The 18,622-nt window shown below is 44.3% G+C and overlaps 2 protein-coding genes across 7 annotated transcripts in view; one reads left to right on the top strand and one right to left on the bottom strand.

Annotated features, from left to right (window-relative positions):
- The window catches only part of ZNF461 (zinc finger protein 461), a 40,528-nt gene that overhangs the window by 18,613 nt on the left and 3,293 nt on the right, over positions 1-18,622 (bottom strand). The gene's annotated exons all lie outside the window — the stretch shown is intronic.
- ZNF567 (zinc finger protein 567) lies at positions 3,345-16,746 on the top strand. Of its 6 annotated transcripts, XM_054697104.1 has the most exons (6): positions 4,157-4,361; positions 6,163-6,193; positions 6,282-6,354; positions 11,340-11,466; positions 11,972-12,058; positions 14,411-16,746. In XM_054697104.1, exons 3-6 carry the CDS (start codon positions 6,346-6,348, stop codon positions 16,111-16,113), a joined length of 1,926 nt encoding a protein of 641 aa, XP_054553079.1. In that variant the 5' UTR covers positions 4,157-4,361; positions 6,163-6,193; positions 6,282-6,345; the 3' UTR covers positions 16,114-16,746. The 6 variants fall into 6 exon arrangements, with proteins under 6 accessions (XP_054553081.1, XP_037373800.1, XP_054553079.1 ...); XM_054697106.1 differs by lacking the exons at positions 4,157-4,361; positions 6,163-6,193 and adding an exon at positions 3,345-3,363; XM_037517903.1 differs by lacking the exons at positions 4,157-4,361; positions 6,163-6,193 and adding an exon at positions 3,724-3,755.

Below are 18,622 nucleotides of genomic sequence, written 5' to 3'. Positions count from 1 at the left end.
TACACTGCTGAAGGGAGCAGTGGGAGAGACAGGAGGGGGTCTGCTGTGCCATGTGGGTCAGCTCCCTGGCTGGGCTGGGGATGGAACTTGTGCTGCCAGTGGCTGGCAGTAGTTTGATAGCGCTGTATTCAACCCTTGCACCATCAGGGAGGCCCTAACTACTTGTCTTTTGAAGAGGGCTCTTCTTTTGGTCTGCTACTGGGCCTTCTTCGAGAATGAACACGTAACCATGGGCCACACAGTTACCATCTGACCTGAGCGGCTCATCATGAATTGGGTGCTGACTCGTCAAACCATCAAGTTGGATTGCACTGCAGCACTCCATCAAATAGAAGTGGCCTGAACAGGCCCCTGAGGTACCAGTAGTCCTACTGGGCAGAACTCTGAGTGGTGTACCTGGTTGTTACTTTTACTTGGAAGAAGTGACCAGATATGCATTAATATACCAATTCATGTGCTGAGGCTAATAGATTGACTGGACAGTCATGGACTTGAACCTCTGAATGAGCAAAAGGGAAGACAGTTGTGCCCCACGTGAATGCCCACCAGAGAATTTTAATAAAATGGGTAGGAGGACCTGTTCAGTGGACAGCTGCTTTCCTCAGTCACCTCTGTCATTGCTCACTGGGCCTATGAACAAAGTGGCTATATTGGCAGGGGCGGAGATGTCCTTTTTTTTTTTTTTTTTTTTTAAAGATTTATTTATTTATTTATACAAGCACTGGGTACAGTCAGAAGCGCGGGAGGGTGAGAGAATTCACCAGAGCCAGAGCGGGGAGCAGAGCAGGCAGAAGGACCGAAGCACACTGCTGAGGAGAGCAGCGGGCGGCAGGAGAGGTCTGCGCGCCATGTGGGACCCTCCTCCGGTGGCCGGGGAGCAGCCGGGGATCGAACCGGCGCTGCAGAGGCTGCGGGCAGCTTCGCAACCCAGCGCTCAACCGCTGCGCCACCGGGGAGGCCCGGAGATGTCCTTTTAAAACATTAAAAAAAAAAAAAAAGAACAATTTCTCTCATTGTTTGTAATCTGCAATATTTTCCTTCTATGAATCTCTAGGGAGACTTTGAAGAACTAATTTGTCACTTACATCTTCTTAATAGTGAGGCTTCATTTTCTTGACACCTAAGGTGACCTGATTTTCCTCTTCCTCTGCCCTGATTGACATCACCACAGCAGAGCTGAGTCCCATTTCTTTTCCTGTACACTAAACCTTGAACAGCATGGCTTGAGCTGCATAGATCCACCTACATGTGGATGTTTTCTGTTTTGTTTTGTTTTTTTTTAAGATTTATTTATGCATACAAGAACTGGGTACAAGCCAGAGGGGCAAGGCATGAGAGGATTCACTACAGACAGAGTGGGGAGCAGAACAGGCGATCTACTAAAATACACTGGTGAGGGGAGCAGCGGGTGAGACAGGAGAGGGCTGCTGCACCATGTGGTAGCTCCCTGGCCAGCAGGGGATTGAACTCATGCTGCAGAGGCTGTATATAGCTTCACAGTGCTGTGCATAACCCCTTGCGCCACCAGGGAGGGCAACACATGAATGTTTTCTATCCTAGGGTTCCACATTCCTAGGATCAACCGACCACAGATATTGTTTGTTGATTCTTGGGGTACAGAACTCTCAGACGGCTGAATATAAATTATACTTAGATTTTGACTGTGCAGAGGTGGGTGCCTCTAACCCCCTGCATTGTTCAAGGGGCAACTGTGTATAGGACATTTTATCTCTGAGCCAGATGTGATGTCCTCATGGTAGGAAGGAGACATCCTTAGATGGTGGAGACAGCAGTGAGTAGACAGATTCCAGGAAAGGGAAGCCATTACAAAAAGAAATGTAGCTGATGTGAGGAGTCAGAACTTAGGGATGTTGTTTGAGAATCTTTCTTCTCAGAGGCCAGTGGAGAGAACAGAGGTCCCTTCAGCCTGAGTTCCCAAATATCCATAACCATCATCCACATGTGTCGCTATGTCTATGGCTCCTCCTATAATTTCCTATTTCACAGATAGGGATCAGCTTTATGGAATTTGTGGTTATCAAGCTATTGCCAGCCATTACAGGATAAGTTTGATCCCAGGCCAGAGAACAACCCACCTGGTGCAAAAGACCTCTCCTGACTCTCCCTCTGTTCCCCTCAGCAGTGTATTTCAGTCAATCTGCCTGTTCTGTTCCCTACTCTGTCTCTGGTGAATCCTCTCACCCCTCATACCTCTGCCTTACACCCCAGATCTTGTATGCAAAAAATAAATACATCTTGGGCCTCCCCTGGTGGCGCAGTGGTTGAGCGCTGGGCTGCGAGGCTGCCCGCAGCCTCTGCAGCGCCGGTTCGTTCCCTGACCGCAGGCGAGGGTCCCACACAAACAAAACAAAACAAAACAAAACAAACAAATAAATAAATACATCTTTAGAAATAAATTTTAAAAGTACATACTAAGTGTCCGAAAAAGAGCAGCTTAGGACATGCTCCGTGATGTTTTCCTTTGCTCAGGGCTCCTCTCTCAGAGACTGCATTAAAAGTGGAGGAGGTGGTGAGGGGAGGCAGAGAATCTTGAGGCACCTGACCTCGGAGCACTGCCTGCCTAAATTGGAAGACAGCTTGTGCAATACACAAGCTCCCATCATCTACACACACTCAGATGGAAGCAGGACAGATGGGAATACTGCTAGCCCTTCTTAGTAGCCAAGGGAAAGACCAAGGTCACAGATCTCCAGGACTGAAGGGATCACAGCAAGTTTCCTGGAGAGAGGCTTTGGGAAGGATGTGGTGCTGAAACATGGAGCTTCACCTCATTCCAAGGGAGATCCCCTGGGGAAGGAGCCCTACTCCCAGACTCTCCTCTTTGTGTCTCCCTAAAAATGTCCCTAAGGGACACTTCCAACCCTAAATCCTTATTCCAAAAATCAGTTTGTGCATTTCTGCTTGCATGCAAACTTTTCTACCACTTAGTATCTTGATTCCCACTTTGGTGACCTCTTCTCCGCAGCCGGGGTCCATCGCTATAAAGAAGGGAAAAAGCCTCAGCATGGAGCCTCAGAGGTACAGTCCTAAGTAAGGACAGAACCTAAAATTGGCCCCTAGGCAGGCGACACCCACTCCCCTGGCTCCTGCTCAGTGTTCAGCACGAGGCCGAGATGGGGCGTGGAGGTGCCCTCACGAGTCAGCTCAGGCCACGCGCGGTGCAGGGCGACTCCGGTGAACAACGGGGTCCTCCAGGCACAGCTGAACCCGAACTCCCAGGCAGATCTTCCACGGGCCCCTCAGTGCCGCCGTGAGGCCCAGAACTGCCAAAATGAGGCTGTGCGCGGCGACACACCGACTCCGGCACAGCCCACAGAGTCAAAGCTGCTTCTCAGGCACCAGGTAACGGCACACAAGACAGGGGGTCTCGCACCCCGAGTGTCACACACCCAGCACGGCGTGGAGCTGGGGTGCTGAAGTACAGTCACGCACCTGTCCTGGCCACGAGCGCTCGCGCGCACGGGCCTGAGTTCTGGGCTCCACACGCCCAGCCCGAGCCCAGAACCGGGGTACCACTCGAGAGCGACGACTTCGAGGATTTCCGAGGGGAAATAAACGAAGCCGACGCCGGGATGGCTCCTCAGGGGCCGCGGGGCGATGGGAAATGTAGTTCAAGGCCGGGAAAGCCCGGATGTCAGGGGCGCGCGAGCCCCGGGGCCGCGGCCGCGAAGACCCTTGGGAAGTGCGCCCCGCGCGCCAGTGCGCAGGCGCAGACGGCTGGCCACTGGCCGGAGGTGAGACTGGCGGGTCCAGGGGCGCCGCGGAGGCGGGCGGCGGCGGGACCCGTGGCGGGAGAGCCGGGGAGGGAGCGGGAACCTGACATGGGGAAAGCGCGGGAGGACCGGGAGCCTGGGCGGGGAGGGCCGGGGAGAAGAGCGGGAGCCCGGATCGCGGAGACGGCGAGGGGGAGGCGAGAGCCCAGGAGAGGCGGGGACCCGGCGCCGGGGCCGCCACTGGCGGAGCGGAGATCGGCCGGGGAGCGCCGGGGGGCGCCGGGAGGGCTCGCGGGCCGGGGCCGCAGGCGCCGAGGAGGGAGCTGCACGCCCTGGGCGGGTATGAGCTCGGCCGAGGCGCGGGTTTGTGGGGTCCGCCCCCACCGCCCGCAGGAGCCCCAGCTCGGGGCGCGCGGCCTGGGACGCGGCGTGTTCAGCTCGTGTGTCTTTCTGTACCGGCCCTCGGGTGTGTCGCCGGCTGACGGGGGGAAACTGTTTCGGAAAGTGATAGGGTCTCCGCGTGCGCCTGAATTTTAAATTTCGTGCGAGTCGTTTCGTTTTGAGACTGTAGCCACTTTGCAGAGGCGGCACTGAGTGGTTATTGAGTCAGATTTTGCTACTTTGTGTGTAAGTATGTTTTGGGTCAGAGATCGTGGATAACGTGTGCCTGTGGGATGGTGATTGTGTGAGGGAAGATGCTGTAACTGCGTTTGTCTGTTCTTTCAAGTGGTTTGTGTGCATGAACCCTGGTGGCACAAAGGGGTTAAGTCTCAGCACTATTGAGCCATCAGCACTCAGTCTCTGGTGAATCCTCTCACTCCTTCCTCCCACACACACCCCTCTGGCCTGCACCCCAGTTCTTGTATGCATAAATAAATAAAAATAAAAAATCAGAACGTTCCTAAGGGACTCAAAAATTAAAGATGAATAAAGAGACAGACTGAACATGATAAAAGGGTCATAACTTCCTAACATTTCATGCAGTTCATTAAGCAACATTTTTGGACTTTGTAAAGTTCTCAGAAATAATGGGGAGGTGAGTAACCCTAGCTGACAATAAAATGTATTTTCAAAATTATAGTAACTACAGTCATCATGGCAATTAAATAGATCAGTGAACTAACAAAGTCCAAATCTACTGAAACATATAAAGGAAATAAAGTATAAGAATAAAAATGGCAGTTTTGGTGAGTAAAGGAAATACAGATTATTGAATACCTGAGGATACTAAATCTGAAGGCCCAGTAACTTATTTAGTATATTTTTGCATAGGGAAAACAGTCAAATGAGAAACTGAAATATTTTAGGTAAATATAGGCTTAATTTCCTTCCTTTAAAAAAGATCTAACGGGGCCTCCCTTGTGGCACAGTGGATTGAGCACAGCGCTGTGAAGCTGTCCACAGCCTCTGGCGCACGGGCCAGGGAGATACCCACATGGCGAGGCAGACCTCTCCCGTCTCATCCCCTGCACCCCTCAGCAGCGGGAGCCTATTCTGCTCCCTGCTTTGTGTCTGGTGAATCCTCTCACCCTCCCACGCCTCTGGGATGGGGCTTGTATGAATAAATAAAATCGTTAAATCAATAAATAAATCAATAAATAAATAAATAAAAGACCTAACATCAATCTAAAAAAGATAACGTAATAGAAAAACAAAAGTATAAGAAACCCTTCACACACAAACTAAAGATTATAAACTTATGAAAGCTTATCTTATCTCGTAATTAAAAATAAGTTATACCTGTAAGATAGGCAAGCACTAAAAGCTTTTTGTGGAGGGTTGAGAGGATTCACCAGAGACAGAGTGGGGAGCAGAACAGGCAGATTGACTGAAATACACTGCTGAGGGGAACAGCGGGCGAGACAGGATAAGTCTGCTGTGCCATGTGGGTCAGCTCCCTGGCCAGGGATGGAACTCATGCTGCAGTGTAGCTGTGATACCACTGAGACTTAACCCCTAGGCATCAGGGAGGCCCTGCAGGAACTTCTTAAGAGTAGGTTGCTTAGGGCCTCCCCTGGTGGCGCAGTGCTTGAGTGCTGGATTGCGAAGCTGCCTGTATCCTCAGTAGCACCAGTTTGATCCCTGGCCACCGGTGAAGGTCCCACATGGCGCGCAGACCTCTCCTGCCGCCCACTGCTCCCCTCAGCAGTGTATTTCGTTAGTCTGCCTGTTCTGTTCCCTGCTCTGTCTCTGGTGAATCCTCTCACCCTCCCATGCCTCTGGCCTGTACCCCATTGCTTGTATAAATAAATAAATAAATGTTTAAAAAAAAAAATAGAGTAGGTTGCTTAGGAGAGAAAAGATGGTGCTGGAGAAGAGAGGAGCCTGCCCAAAACCTCACCTGTTGCCTGAGGAGCCTGTATCTCTGGCTTTAGAGGGTGATTTAATAAGCATCATCTAGCTCATTCTTTTCTCTGAATTTATATAGGCTGTGCAGAGGGAACAAGGGACAAAGCTAGGTAAATGCACACATTTTAATTGTGTTAAGCCCCAAGAGACTGTAAAGCCTGTGCAATCCCGTTACTTCCTCTTAACTTTGCCTTCTAGGAACCACCCTTTTCTAAAGAGGAGCCAGAAGAAAGAGTAGTCATCTTTTGCAAATTTCAAAACCATGGCTCAGGTAAGGTAATGGTTCTGCTGTCCTTTGTGGGGGAAAATTTTTTTTTTCTTAATGGATAGTTGAGCATTTGCCTTTTTGCCTACTTCCTCTTCAGGAAAGCAGCCCCCATCCTGCCCCACAGTCTCCACTGACCCAATAATTTTACCTTCCACAAGTGCTCCTTTTAAATTTAATATCTTCACACATTGTTAGATCTTTCCACATCTTCTGTCTTCTCCCAGTGAAACAAAAATGCATTTCTTCAAATTAAATGAGAATATATAGTATTGTGTGAATGACACGTGTCTTGTATAGATAATAACAGATCAGAGCTTTTAACATGTCCACAGGCCTGATTCAACAGGAGCTAGAATTGAAGGATTGCTATTAGTAACTGGCAAGAAGTTCTGTCTCATGACTTTGAGGTATATTTGGCAGATTGTGCAAAAGAACTACGACTCCTTTATTTTTCCTGTCTGTGTTTTTCTTACAGCTGTTGACAAATTCTGGAACATTGGCCTGCCAGTAACACTCTCCCAGTATTACTAATAATGTTATAAATTTATTTCTGTTTTTATATTTTTTCTAATTTTGTATTCAGATGCAAGAGAAGTAAATGTATGTGCTTAGGCCGCCATACTGAACCAGCAGTAAAATTCTTGAAATATTTTGCTCACTCCTGGTTCTTTCAAATAATTCATCTTTATATCAAGGCCTCTTTTTTTTTTTTTTTTAGAGATCTTTTTCTTTTTTAAAGATTTATTTGTTTATTTATACAAGCACCAGGTACAGTCAGAAGCACGGGAGGGTGAGAGGATTCACCACAGCCAGAGCGGGGAAAAGAACAGGCAGACTGATGAAATACACTGCTGAGAGGAGCAGCAGGCATGGCAGGAGAGGTCTGCACGCCATGTAGGACCCTCGCCGGTGGCCGGGGATCGAACCAGCGCTGCAGAGGCTGCGGGCAGCTTTGCAGCCCAGTGCTCAGCTGCTGCGCCACCTGGGGAGGCCATCCAGGCTTCTTAAATACCGGCTTGCCCAGATACTGTATTGATTCTCTGGTCTTCGCTGTCTCCTGTTCCTGATCATAACCCCGTTATTCCAGCGATGCTCAAATAATTTAATCCTAAACCTTGGTCCTGAGTGTCAAAACTATATCCAGTCTCCAATTAGACAGCACCACTTGCATGTGCCACAGATACTTAAGGCATATTTCTCTCCTGTGCTTTCTGTTCTTTTAGTTTTTCTCCAGTTTCTTTTATCATTATCAGATGTCCCCTTTGTCTATGATAGTAATACTCCTCAGTTTGAAATATGTTTTAATTTTTACTAAAGTCACATTAGCTTTCTTGTGTTTGAGGTTTGCCTCTCTTTTTCCATCCTTTTATGTTTAGCATATTTGTGTCCATGGTATTTAAAATGAGTCCCTTATCGGGCCTCCCCTGGTGGTACAGTGGTTGAGCGCTGGACTGTGAAGCTGCCTGCAGCCTCTGCAGCGCCATTTTGAACCCTGACCGCTGGCAAGGGTCCCACATGGTGCACAGACCTCTCCTGCCGCCCACTGCTCCCCTCAGCAATGTACTTCGTCAGTCTGCCTGTTCTGTTCCCCGCTCTGGCTCTGGTGAATTCTCTCACCCTCCCGTGCTTCTGACTGTACCCAATGCTTGTATGTATGTATGTTTGTATATATGTATGTATGTATGTATAAATAAATAAATAAATGTTAAAAAAAATAAGTCCCTTATCGACAGAATATATTTGAGTCTTATATTTTTTTATGTTATAATAATCTCAACTTTTTTATTGGAGGGTATAGGTGTTTACATTTAATATAAGAAAGTCGTAATTTTGCTCTTTTCTGATTGCCTAACCTGTTTTGTTTTTTTATTCTGTCGAAGTATCTTTTTAAATCTACACTATAGTGTATGATCCTTGAAAATGTCGCCATAATCCTACACACACACCCATTCAAGTTGCTTTTGTTCAGTTTAAGAAAACAATTCAGGGCCTCCCTGGTGGAGCAGAGGGTTAAGCATCCCACTATGAAGCAATCCACAGCCTCTGCAGCACGAGTTCACTCCCCTGCTGGCCAGACAGAAACCCACATGGCACAACAGACCTCTCCTGTCTCATCCACTGTTCCCCTCAGCAGTGTATTTTGGACAGTCTGCCTGTTCTGTTCCACACTCTGTCTCTGGTGGAGCCTCTCACCCCCTACATCTCTGGCCTGTACCCCAGCTCTTGTATGCATAAATAAATGAATCTTTTAAAAAAAAATAAAGTCTTTTTAAAGGGCAGTTTTAGGTTTATAGCAAAATTGAGTAGAAAGCACAGAGTTCCCATCTACCCCCTACCCCACTGTCCAAAATCCTGCATCCAAGTTTTCCATTTGTTACTATCAGTGAACCTCACTGACACTTCCTTGTATCCCATCACTTCCATAATATACATTAAGGTTCACTCTTGGTGTTGCATGTTCTCTGGATGTTGACAAATGTATAATGACTATCCACCATCGTAGACTTATATAAAATAGTTTCACTGCCCTAAAAACTCACTGTGCTTCATCTGCTCACCTCATCCTCTTCCCTTCTCCCCTAATCTCTGGGAATCACTGATCTTGTTTTTTTTTTTTTCTTAAAGTATTTATTTATGGATACAAGAGCTGGGGTACAGGCCAGAGGTGCGGGGGGTGAGAGGATTCACAAGAGACAGAGTGGGGAACAGAACAGGCAGACTGACTGAAATACACTGCTGAAGGGTGCAGCGGGCGCGACAGGAGAGGTCTGCTGTGCCATGTGGGTAGCTCCCTGGCCAGGGATCAAACTCGTGCATCAGTCAAATATATTAGTTATATCTGTTTGCATTATTTTTTTGTTGGTTGCAATAGGGATTACAGAATACAGCTGTAATATATCATGATTTCCTTAGAAACAATAATTACTCAAGGTAAAGTGTATCAGTCTTGTAACATTAGATTTCCATTTATTTGTGCTTATGTTTGTCATTTATGTAATATCTATGATTGCAATAAATGGTATTAGAATGTTTACTTTATACCAAGTGGCTGCAGCTCACCAGCCAAATTCAACCTGACATGCTACCTATTTTTGTACAGACTGAGTTATAAATGGGTTTTTTAATTCATTTGAAAAATGTAATTTCTAACCCAAATTTTATGAAATTCAAGTTTCAGTATCCATAAATGAAGTTTTACTGAAACACAATTTTGCTTATTATTTACATTTTGTCTATGGTTTTTTTTGTGCCAATGCAACAAAATGTCTATTTTAAAGGAAGGGAAAAGAATTCATAGTCTTTTGCATACAGATCTTCTCTCATCCCCTTCATTCCTTCCTAAAGACCTAAGTTACCATCTGATAGCATAACCTCATTTAGTATTTTTTTATTTATTTTTTAAAGATTTATTTATGTATACAAGAACTGGGGTACAGGCCAGATGCGTGAGAGGATTCACCAGAGACAGAGCAGGGAACAGAACAGGCAGGCTGACAAAATACACTGCTGAGGGGAGCAGTGGGCGAGACAGGAGAGGTCTGCTGTGCCATGTGGGATTCTCGCTGGCTGGCCGGGATAGAAGCTGCGCTGCAGAGACTGTGGACAGCTTCACAGTGTGGCGCCCAACCACCTGTGCCATCAGAGAGGCCCTCATTTAATATTTTAGGTGGCACAGATTGCAGTGATAAATTTTCTCAGATTTTATCAGAAAATAACTCCTTTATTTTAATAGATTGTTTTTGCTGAATATAAAATCTTGGTTGATAGCTTTGGTTTTTGGCCATTTGATTAGGATTTTACAAGGTGTGGTGTTCTTAATTTTTTATCCTTTTAGGTTTCATTAAGACTTTTGAATTATTTAAGTTAAAGTTTTACTAAGTTTGCATGTATTGGGCCATTATTTCTTTAGTTTTCAGATTCTTTTTTTTTTTTTTTTTAATTTTATTTTTCTAGTCACATTGCTTAATTTATGTTGCCCTGTTTACAAGGTTACAGAATCTTCCTTTTTCTATTTCTGGTCTGCTGTTGAAACTATACGGTGAATATTTTCTTTGGGTTATCATAATTTTCAGCTATACTGGCTTTTTTTTTTTTTTTTTTTTTGATCCTTTATTTTTGAAATTCCTTGCCAGATCTTCCATTACTGGCATCCCAGTAAGCTAAAACAGTTTAGGGGTTCAAAGTGACATCACAGTTAAGATTTTAAGGATTAGCTATTAAATAAATACACTGTCAAGTACTTCTACTTTGACTTTTGTTTTCTTTATAAAAATGTCAATCATAAAACAAGAGGAATGATAGGGCTTCCTTCACAGGTTTTCATATGAATGTCACTAGATCGGAGCTCTTCCCTCAGTATCTAGTTAACTTGTTTGATTATATTCTTCTTTTTTTTTTTTTTTTTTTTAAAGATTTATTTATTTATTTATACAAGCACTGGGTACAGGCAGAAGCGCGGGAGGGTGAGAGAATTCATCAGAGCCAGAGCGGGGAGCAGAGCAGGCAGAAGGACCGAAGTACACTGCTGAGGGGAGCAGCGGGCAGCAGTAGAGGTCTGCGCGCCATGTGGGACCCTCCTCCAGTGGCCGGGGAGCAGCTGGGGATTGAACCAGCGCTACAGAGGCTGCTGGCAGCTTTGCAACCCAGTGCTCAACTGCTGCGCCACCGGGGAGGCCCTATATTCTTTTTAATTTATTTATGCATACAAGAGCTGGGGTATAGGCCAGAGGTGTGGGGGTGAGAGGACTCACCAGAGATAGAGTGGGGAACAGAACAGGCAGATTGACTGAAATACATTGTTGAGATTGACTGAAACACACTGCTGAGGGGAGCAGCAGGTGAGACAAGAGAGGTCTGCTGTGCCATGTGGGTTTCTCCCTCCGGCTGGGGATTGAACTCGTGCTGCAGAGCCTTGGATTGCTTCATAGTGCTTAACCCCTTGCACCACCAGGGAGGTCCTTGTTTGATTATATTTCGACCCATTACAGGGATCAGTGTCATTCAAAGATGTGACTGTGGATTTCACTCGGGAGGAGTGGCAGCACCTGGATCCAGCTCAGAAGACGCTATACATGGATGTGATGTTGGAAAACTATTACCACCTCATTTCTGTGGGTAAGAAAGACACTCTTTGAAACCTTCAGTAGTATGCCTTTCCTTTTAAAGTGCCTAAAGCATGTGTGATATTTAATTTAGGGCCAAGAGGCAATGACTTCTTTTTTGGGTACAGACATGATCATTGTATCTTGCATCTTGCATGGTATTAAGTTTACTGGTGTACAAAGGAATATCTTCATTTGCAATACTGAAAATGGACCTTACTAATTTTTTGAAGTATGCTGAAGGGACTTCCCTGGTTAAGGGACCTCCCTAGGGGTTAAGTCTCAATGCTGTTACTGCTTGGGATCAGTTAGATCCCAAGTCAGGGAGCTGACCCACATGGCGCAGCAGACCTCTCCTGTCTCCCCCGCTGCTCCCCTCAGTGTATTTCAGTAGACCCTCCTGTTCTGCTCCCCACGCTGTCTTTTGTGAATCCTACCCCAATTTTTCTATGCAAAAATAAATTAAAAAAAAAAATGTGTTGCGGCCCAAGCAACTTAATCCAAATCTTGCATGTCAGGATGTCACATGACCAAGCCTGATGTGATCCTGAAGCTGGAACGAGGAGAAGAGCCATGGACGTCATTCACAAGTCATACCTGCTTAGGTGAGTCTCTGACTCTTAGTTAGATGAAATATAATGGAAAATGAATTGTAAAGTGGCCACATGGTGGGTGGCACCTTGGAAATATATTGAGTGTGTCCTTTTAAAGTCTCTAAACCTGGGCCTCCCGGGCCCTGGGGGCGCAAGGGGTTAAGACTCAACCTAAAAAGCTATCCGCAGCCACTGCAGCATGAGTTCGATCCCCAGCCTGCCAGGGATCTACCCACATGGTGCAGCAGACCTCTCCTGATTCTCCCGATGCTCCCCTCAGCAGTGTATTTCAGTCATTCTGCCTGTCCTGTTTCCCACTCTGTCTCTGGTGAATCCTCTCATCCCCCACATCTCTAGCCTGTACCCTAGTACTATATATATACATAAATAAATCTTAAAATGAATAAAGTCTCCAAACCTTTGAAATAAGCCTGCAAAACTTTAACTTTCGCATACTACTACAAATGATATTCTTTCATAGTTTTGATGTTACCAAAGACAGTCACCACTCCTATCATCATCTAATCATAGTGGCCAATGAACCTTTCTTTAGGTGCTTTTCTTGATTAGTATCTTTTTCTGGCATTCTCCGTCCCTTAATACCTTGCCATTGTGATAGATTTCTTGCAAGTAGTCTTAAATCTTTTTTTTTTAAGATTTATTTATTTTTATACAAGAACTGGGGTACAGGTCAGAGGCACAGGAGGGTGAGAGGCTTCACCAGAGACAGAGCAGGGAGCAGAAGAGGCAGATGGACAGAAAGCACTGCTGAGGGGAGCAGCGGGCAAGACAGGAGAGGTCTGCCGGGCCATGTGGGAATCTGACAGGCGCTGCAGGAGCTGCGGAGAGCTTCACAGCGCTGTGCTCAACCCACTGCATCACTGGGGAGGCCCTGTATTCTTAAATCTTAAAAGAGGAATTTATTGGTTGATGTTTCTTCTCTTAATTGCTTTCCATTTTCTTCCTCTTCTATAAATACCACTGACCTTCTGTGCTATTGACTCAAATGCTCATGTTCACCACAATTCTAGCTCTTAATTTTAAAACTGAATTGCTTTGGACCAGATAATTTCACACTTACATTTGTGCCATTAAAATTTCATGGATCGGGCCTCGCCAGTGGCGCAGCGGTTGAGCGCTGGGTTGCGAAGCTGCCCGCAGCCTCTGCGGCGCTGGTTCAATCCCCGGCTGCTCCCCAGCCACCGGAGGAGGGTCCCACATGGCGCGCAGACCTCTCCTGCCGCCCACTGCTCCCCTCAGCAGTGTACTTCGGTCCTTCTGCCTGCTCTGCTCCCTGCTCTGGCTCTGGTGAATTCTCTCACCCTCCCGCGCTTCTGACTGTACCCAATGCTTGTATAAATAAATAAATAAATAAATAAATAAATAAATAAATAAATAAATAAATAAAATATTAAAAAAAAAATTAAAATTTCATGGATCATTTTATCTGGCCGATCATCATTCCTGAAATCAGTCCCCAATTTGGGTAAAACACTGACTCAATTTTACCCAGGTTACCTAAGTGAATGTTTCTAAAATATACTGTTCTTACCATCATATGAAAAACTGGGGTTAAGGAATATTACTATATTGGGCAAAGACTTTAATCAGTCTTTCCTTAAGCCTGAAAAAGAGGAATAGTTGTAATAGATGGTCATGAGAGTTTTGTTATTGAATAATTCTGAAAGAATTGATGGTAACAGTAGTCTGAAGACAACAGTGATTATAACCCTAGTCTGTTTCAAAGATTCTGTTGAAAGCTTGTTCCTAGCTCTCCCCTCACAAGAGAAATTGATTTCCAGCTATTTGGAAGATTAGAGCTCAAACGATAGTATTGGTTTTTTAAACAGTAGGAAACTAACTAATGCTTATCTTAATAAGCCAGCGATGGCTACATGAAGCGGGTAGTAGAGCAACTGGAAGTGTTTTACTTCACAGCCCTGAGATGAGTATATAAAAGTATAGGCTCTGATTTGTGTCCTCCAAAAAGTATTCCTTCCTGTAATATTTTCCCTGCACACCTTTTCTACTAATATTCTTCTCCATTCTACATAAAGCTTAATGCCCTTGAGAGATTCACTTCCTCTTTCACCATCATCCTTTGTCTTTTCACGGCTTTTTGTGTTCATTTCACTTTTCATTTGAAGTTCTGGTGTGAAGCACAGTGGTAGTAGTCATGTCCATTGCTGCTTTTTTCATCCTGTCCTACACTGAATGCCAGTTTTTCTTTAGGTTCTGTGCCTTTTTCCAGGTAAGCAATAATTTGTCCAAGGTCTTCCTGACCTCATATGTTAGACCCTTGGATAATTCCTTTCCACAGCAAATATGTGAAGAGTCACGAATTGCTGTTGTTTTCTTTTCTAGAAGACACTTGGAAAGCTGAAGACTTTCTAGTGAAATTCAAGGGACACCATGATAAGTATTCCAGACCAGTTGTATGCATCAACCACAAAAAACTGATTAAGGAGAACAATAATGTGTATGAAAAGGCATTTACTTTAGGGAAAAATCCTATCAACTCAAAAAATCTCCCTCCTGAATATGACACTCATGGAAAGATTTTTAAAAATGTTTCAGAATTGATCATCAACAATCTGAGTCCTGCAAGGAAGAGACTCGGTGAGTATAATGGATTTACTAAGCCAGAGACAGCGCACCCTGGACTCAAATCCCGTAATCAACACAGCAGGACTTTCAGTCAGAATGAGTTGCTTATACAGTATCACAAGATGGAGACTGCAACACAATCATTTGGCTATAATGACTGTGAGAAAGCCTTCCTTAAAAAAGGAGACTTAATTACACATACGAGAACTTACAGAAGGGAGAACCCACCTGAATATAACAGAAGGAGAAGAGCAGCCAATATTGAAAAGAAACATACATGCTTGGAATGTGGGAAATCCTTCTGCAGAAAGTCAGTGTTGATTCTGCATCAGGGAATTCACACAGAGGAAAAACCCTATCAGTGTCATCAATGTGGAAATGCATTTCGAAGGAAGTCATACCTCATTGATCATCAAAGAACTCACACAGGAGAGAAACCCTTTGTTTGTAATGAATGTGGGAAGTCCTTCCGCCTAAAAACAGCCCTCACGGATCATCAGAGAACACATACAGGGGAGAAATCCTACGAGTGTCCACAGTGTAGGAATGCCTTCAGACTGAAGTCACACCTTATTCGTCATCAAAGAACACACACAGGAGAGAAACCGTATGAGTGTAATGACTGTGGGAAGTCCTTCCGCCAAAAGACCACACTCTCTCTCCATCAGAGAATCCATACAGGAGAGAAACCCTATGTTTGTAAAGAATGTGGGAAGTCCTTTCACCAGAAGGCAAACCTTACTGTACATCAAAGAACTCATACGGGGGAAAAGCCCTATATTTGTAATGAATGTGGCAAGTCCTTCTCCCAGAAGACAACGCTGGCTCTACACGAGAAAACTCATAATGAGGAGAAACCCTATATTTGTAATGAATGTGGTAAGTCTTTCCGCCAGAAGACAACCCTTGTAGCACATCAAAGAACACATACTGGGGAAAAATCCTATGAATGTCCTCACTGTGGGAAGGCCTTTAGAATGAAGTCATACCTCATTGATCATCACAGAACTCACACAGGGGAGAAACCCTATGAATGTAACGAATGCGGCAAGTCCTTCAGTCAGAAGACAAACCTCAATTTGCATCAAAGAATTCATACAGGTGAGAAACCCTATATTTGTAATGAATGTGGGAAGTCCTTTCGCCAGAAGGCAACGCTCACTGTACATCAGAAAATACATACAGGGCAGAAATCCTACGAATGTCCTCAGTGTGGCAAAGCCTTTAGCAGGAAGTCATATCTCATTCACCATCAGAGGACCCACACAGGAGAGAAACCATATAAATGTAATGAATGTGGGAAGTGCTTTCGCCAGAAGACAAATCTCATTGTACATCAGAGAACTCACACAGGGGAGAAGCCCTACATTTGTAATGAATGTGGGAAGTCCTTTAGTTACAAGAGAAACCTCATTGTTCATCAGAGATCTCACAAGGGAGAAAATACGGAAATGCAATAAATGTAATTTCTTGAAGAAACTTCCCAAGTTATTGCAAACCCTTAGCTAAAAAAAAAGCATGCTTTAACATGTTGTTAATACAATACTTTAACCACAAATGTAACAACTATTAATTTAATGTACCATACCACATGACTGTACTTTTTACTAGCTTACAAAATGGGTATGATCATTGATATTGAACATTTTCCATCAGTGAAGCTAATTTTTTAAGTTTTCAAGTGCTTCTGCTAACTCAATTTGTTTTTAAAATTTTATAATACATGCATAGTCAAGATACAAAATGGCTATAAGTATCGGCCTCCATAAGTGAAAGAAACTATGAACTATATTTCTTACTGCACTCTGGAATAAAAAGTAGTTAGTTGTTATTTGCCCAAGGACTACCACTTCCCGGGCATATAACATCAAGAAGTAGGTTTTGCATGTTTTTAAGCTTAATATATATTTTCTCATGCATCATGAATTCTTTTATCTTTCACTCAGCATTTTAAGATTCATACATTATTGCATGTGGCAGTAGTGTATTCATTTTCTTTCTGTATACTATTCCATTTTAAGAATATACTGCTATTATCCTCTTGATGGATATTTGTATTTTTTATAGTTTTGTGTTAAAATAAAAATACTGCTATAAATATTTTTGTATATGTCTGTGTATGTGTATGTTTCTGTTGGTTCTGTGCTAAGACAAATTCAATCCAAGGGTATTTGTGGGTGTTTTTTTCCCAAATATCAGACACTGCTGAATTTCTCAGACCTTTTTCAACGAACTGAGATGATTCCCTTTGGTCAGTAACAGCTGTGTTTGTAATCGATGTTGAGGAAAGGTCTTCAATAGTGATTGAACTGGACAATGTGTCCTACAGGAAACCTTATTTTCTAATTTGGAGAAGGCTGTTAGTCATGGAAATATAATATATACAAAGAGCTTGAGCTTTAGCTATAGCTTAAATCTTACACAAAACTGGAGAGTTCATATTGGAGGGAATACTGTATTTGTCAGGATTATATGGGTACTTCTACCCAGAGCTTCCACCTTATTCAACATAAAAAAACTAGCAAACAGGACATTAAGAAGGAACAAAGGTGAGTAAAATTTGAGAGTTTAAGTCACAGTGGTCAGAAATATGAAAAAATACATAAGCTCTATTGCAAGACTATAAAATAGGACTTTTATACTTTGACTCATTATGGGAAATGTGGGTCTTTGAAAATCCCAGATAAAAAATCACTGGAGAGATTGTAGTGTTAGCTTTCTAACATGTCTATAAGTGTCTTTCTTTTCAAAATAAGCTCAGGGACCTTCCTGGTGGCCTAGGGGTTAAGTCTCAGCACTGTCACTGCTATGGCCTAAGTTGGCGTTCCAGCCAGAGAGCTGACCCACATGGCTCAGCAGACCTCTCCTGTGTCTCCTGCTGCTCCCCTTATTTCAGTAAGTCTGCCTGTTCTCTGGTGAATTCTCTCAACCACCATACCTCTTGCCTACACCCCAGTTCATCTATGCAAAAATAAATAAAAGTCTTCAAAATAAGCTGAAGGTCCTTGGGTAGGATTATTCATAACCACCATTTACTATATATATGAAGTCATTGTGTGCAATGTAATTCAATGGAAATTTTAATAAGCTGAGCTTTTTTTTTCCTATTAAGAACTGTAAACCACATATAAGTAAGCAGGAAAATGATTGGTAGTTTAAATACCCAGCATTAAAATGTTAAATGGCCTCCCTGGTGGCGCAAGGGGTTGGGATGCAGCTTATGGGGCTGTCTGCAGCCTCTGCGGCTGTCTGCAGCCTCTGCAGCATGAGTTCAATACCCCACCAGCCAGGGAGCTACCCACATGGCACAGCGGGCCTCTCCTGACTCGCCCGCTGCTCCCCTCAGCAGTGTACTTCGGTCAGTCTGCCTGTTCTGCTCCCCACTCTGTCTCTGGTGAGTCCTCTCACCCCGCCCCCCCCCCACACCTCTGGCCTGTACGCCAGTTCTTGTATGCATGAATAAAGTCTTAAAAAAAAAAAACAGACATGTGGGCCTTGGGGGCCCCTTGGTTTTCCCCCGGCTTTCAGAGTGCTTTTGGGGTCTCAGCTCAGCAGAACTGGTAGGACACATTCACCAATTTATCTCTCTCCCTTTCTCCCTGGGTTATTCCTTTCTTCAATCCCTTTTTTGTAAGTAAACCCTTTATTAATCTTTTTGTGTGTGCCTGCGGTTGATTAAGTCCCTTTTAAGGGTACGGGTGAGGACCCACAGTCAGGCCAACCCATTTCACATTGGGGTTGCCCTGTAATAGACTAACATCACTGGTTGCGTCACTATCTTTAGCCAAGTTTAGGACCTTGATGCATAAAATTTGTTGGTCAGGAGGAGTCAGAGATTTACATAGTTGATATTGAGGGAATGAGGTCTCTATGTTGGCATCAGACCGGGGATATACTAATCCCTAAGAGGTCTCATTGTCTAATACTGGCTGAAGTTTTCAACTGCTCTTTTCATAATGGTTTGACCTG

This window comes from Talpa occidentalis, unplaced genomic scaffold (genome assembly GCF_014898055.3).
Source record: "Talpa occidentalis isolate TD23 unplaced genomic scaffold, MPIMG_talOcc4v2.1 talOcc4.17, whole genome shotgun sequence".
In the NCBI taxonomy this organism is placed as follows: domain Eukaryota; kingdom Metazoa; phylum Chordata; class Mammalia; order Eulipotyphla; family Talpidae; genus Talpa; species Talpa occidentalis.
The sequence above is the reverse complement of the archived record's forward strand: the minus strand, read 5'-3'. Positions and strand labels throughout refer to the sequence as shown.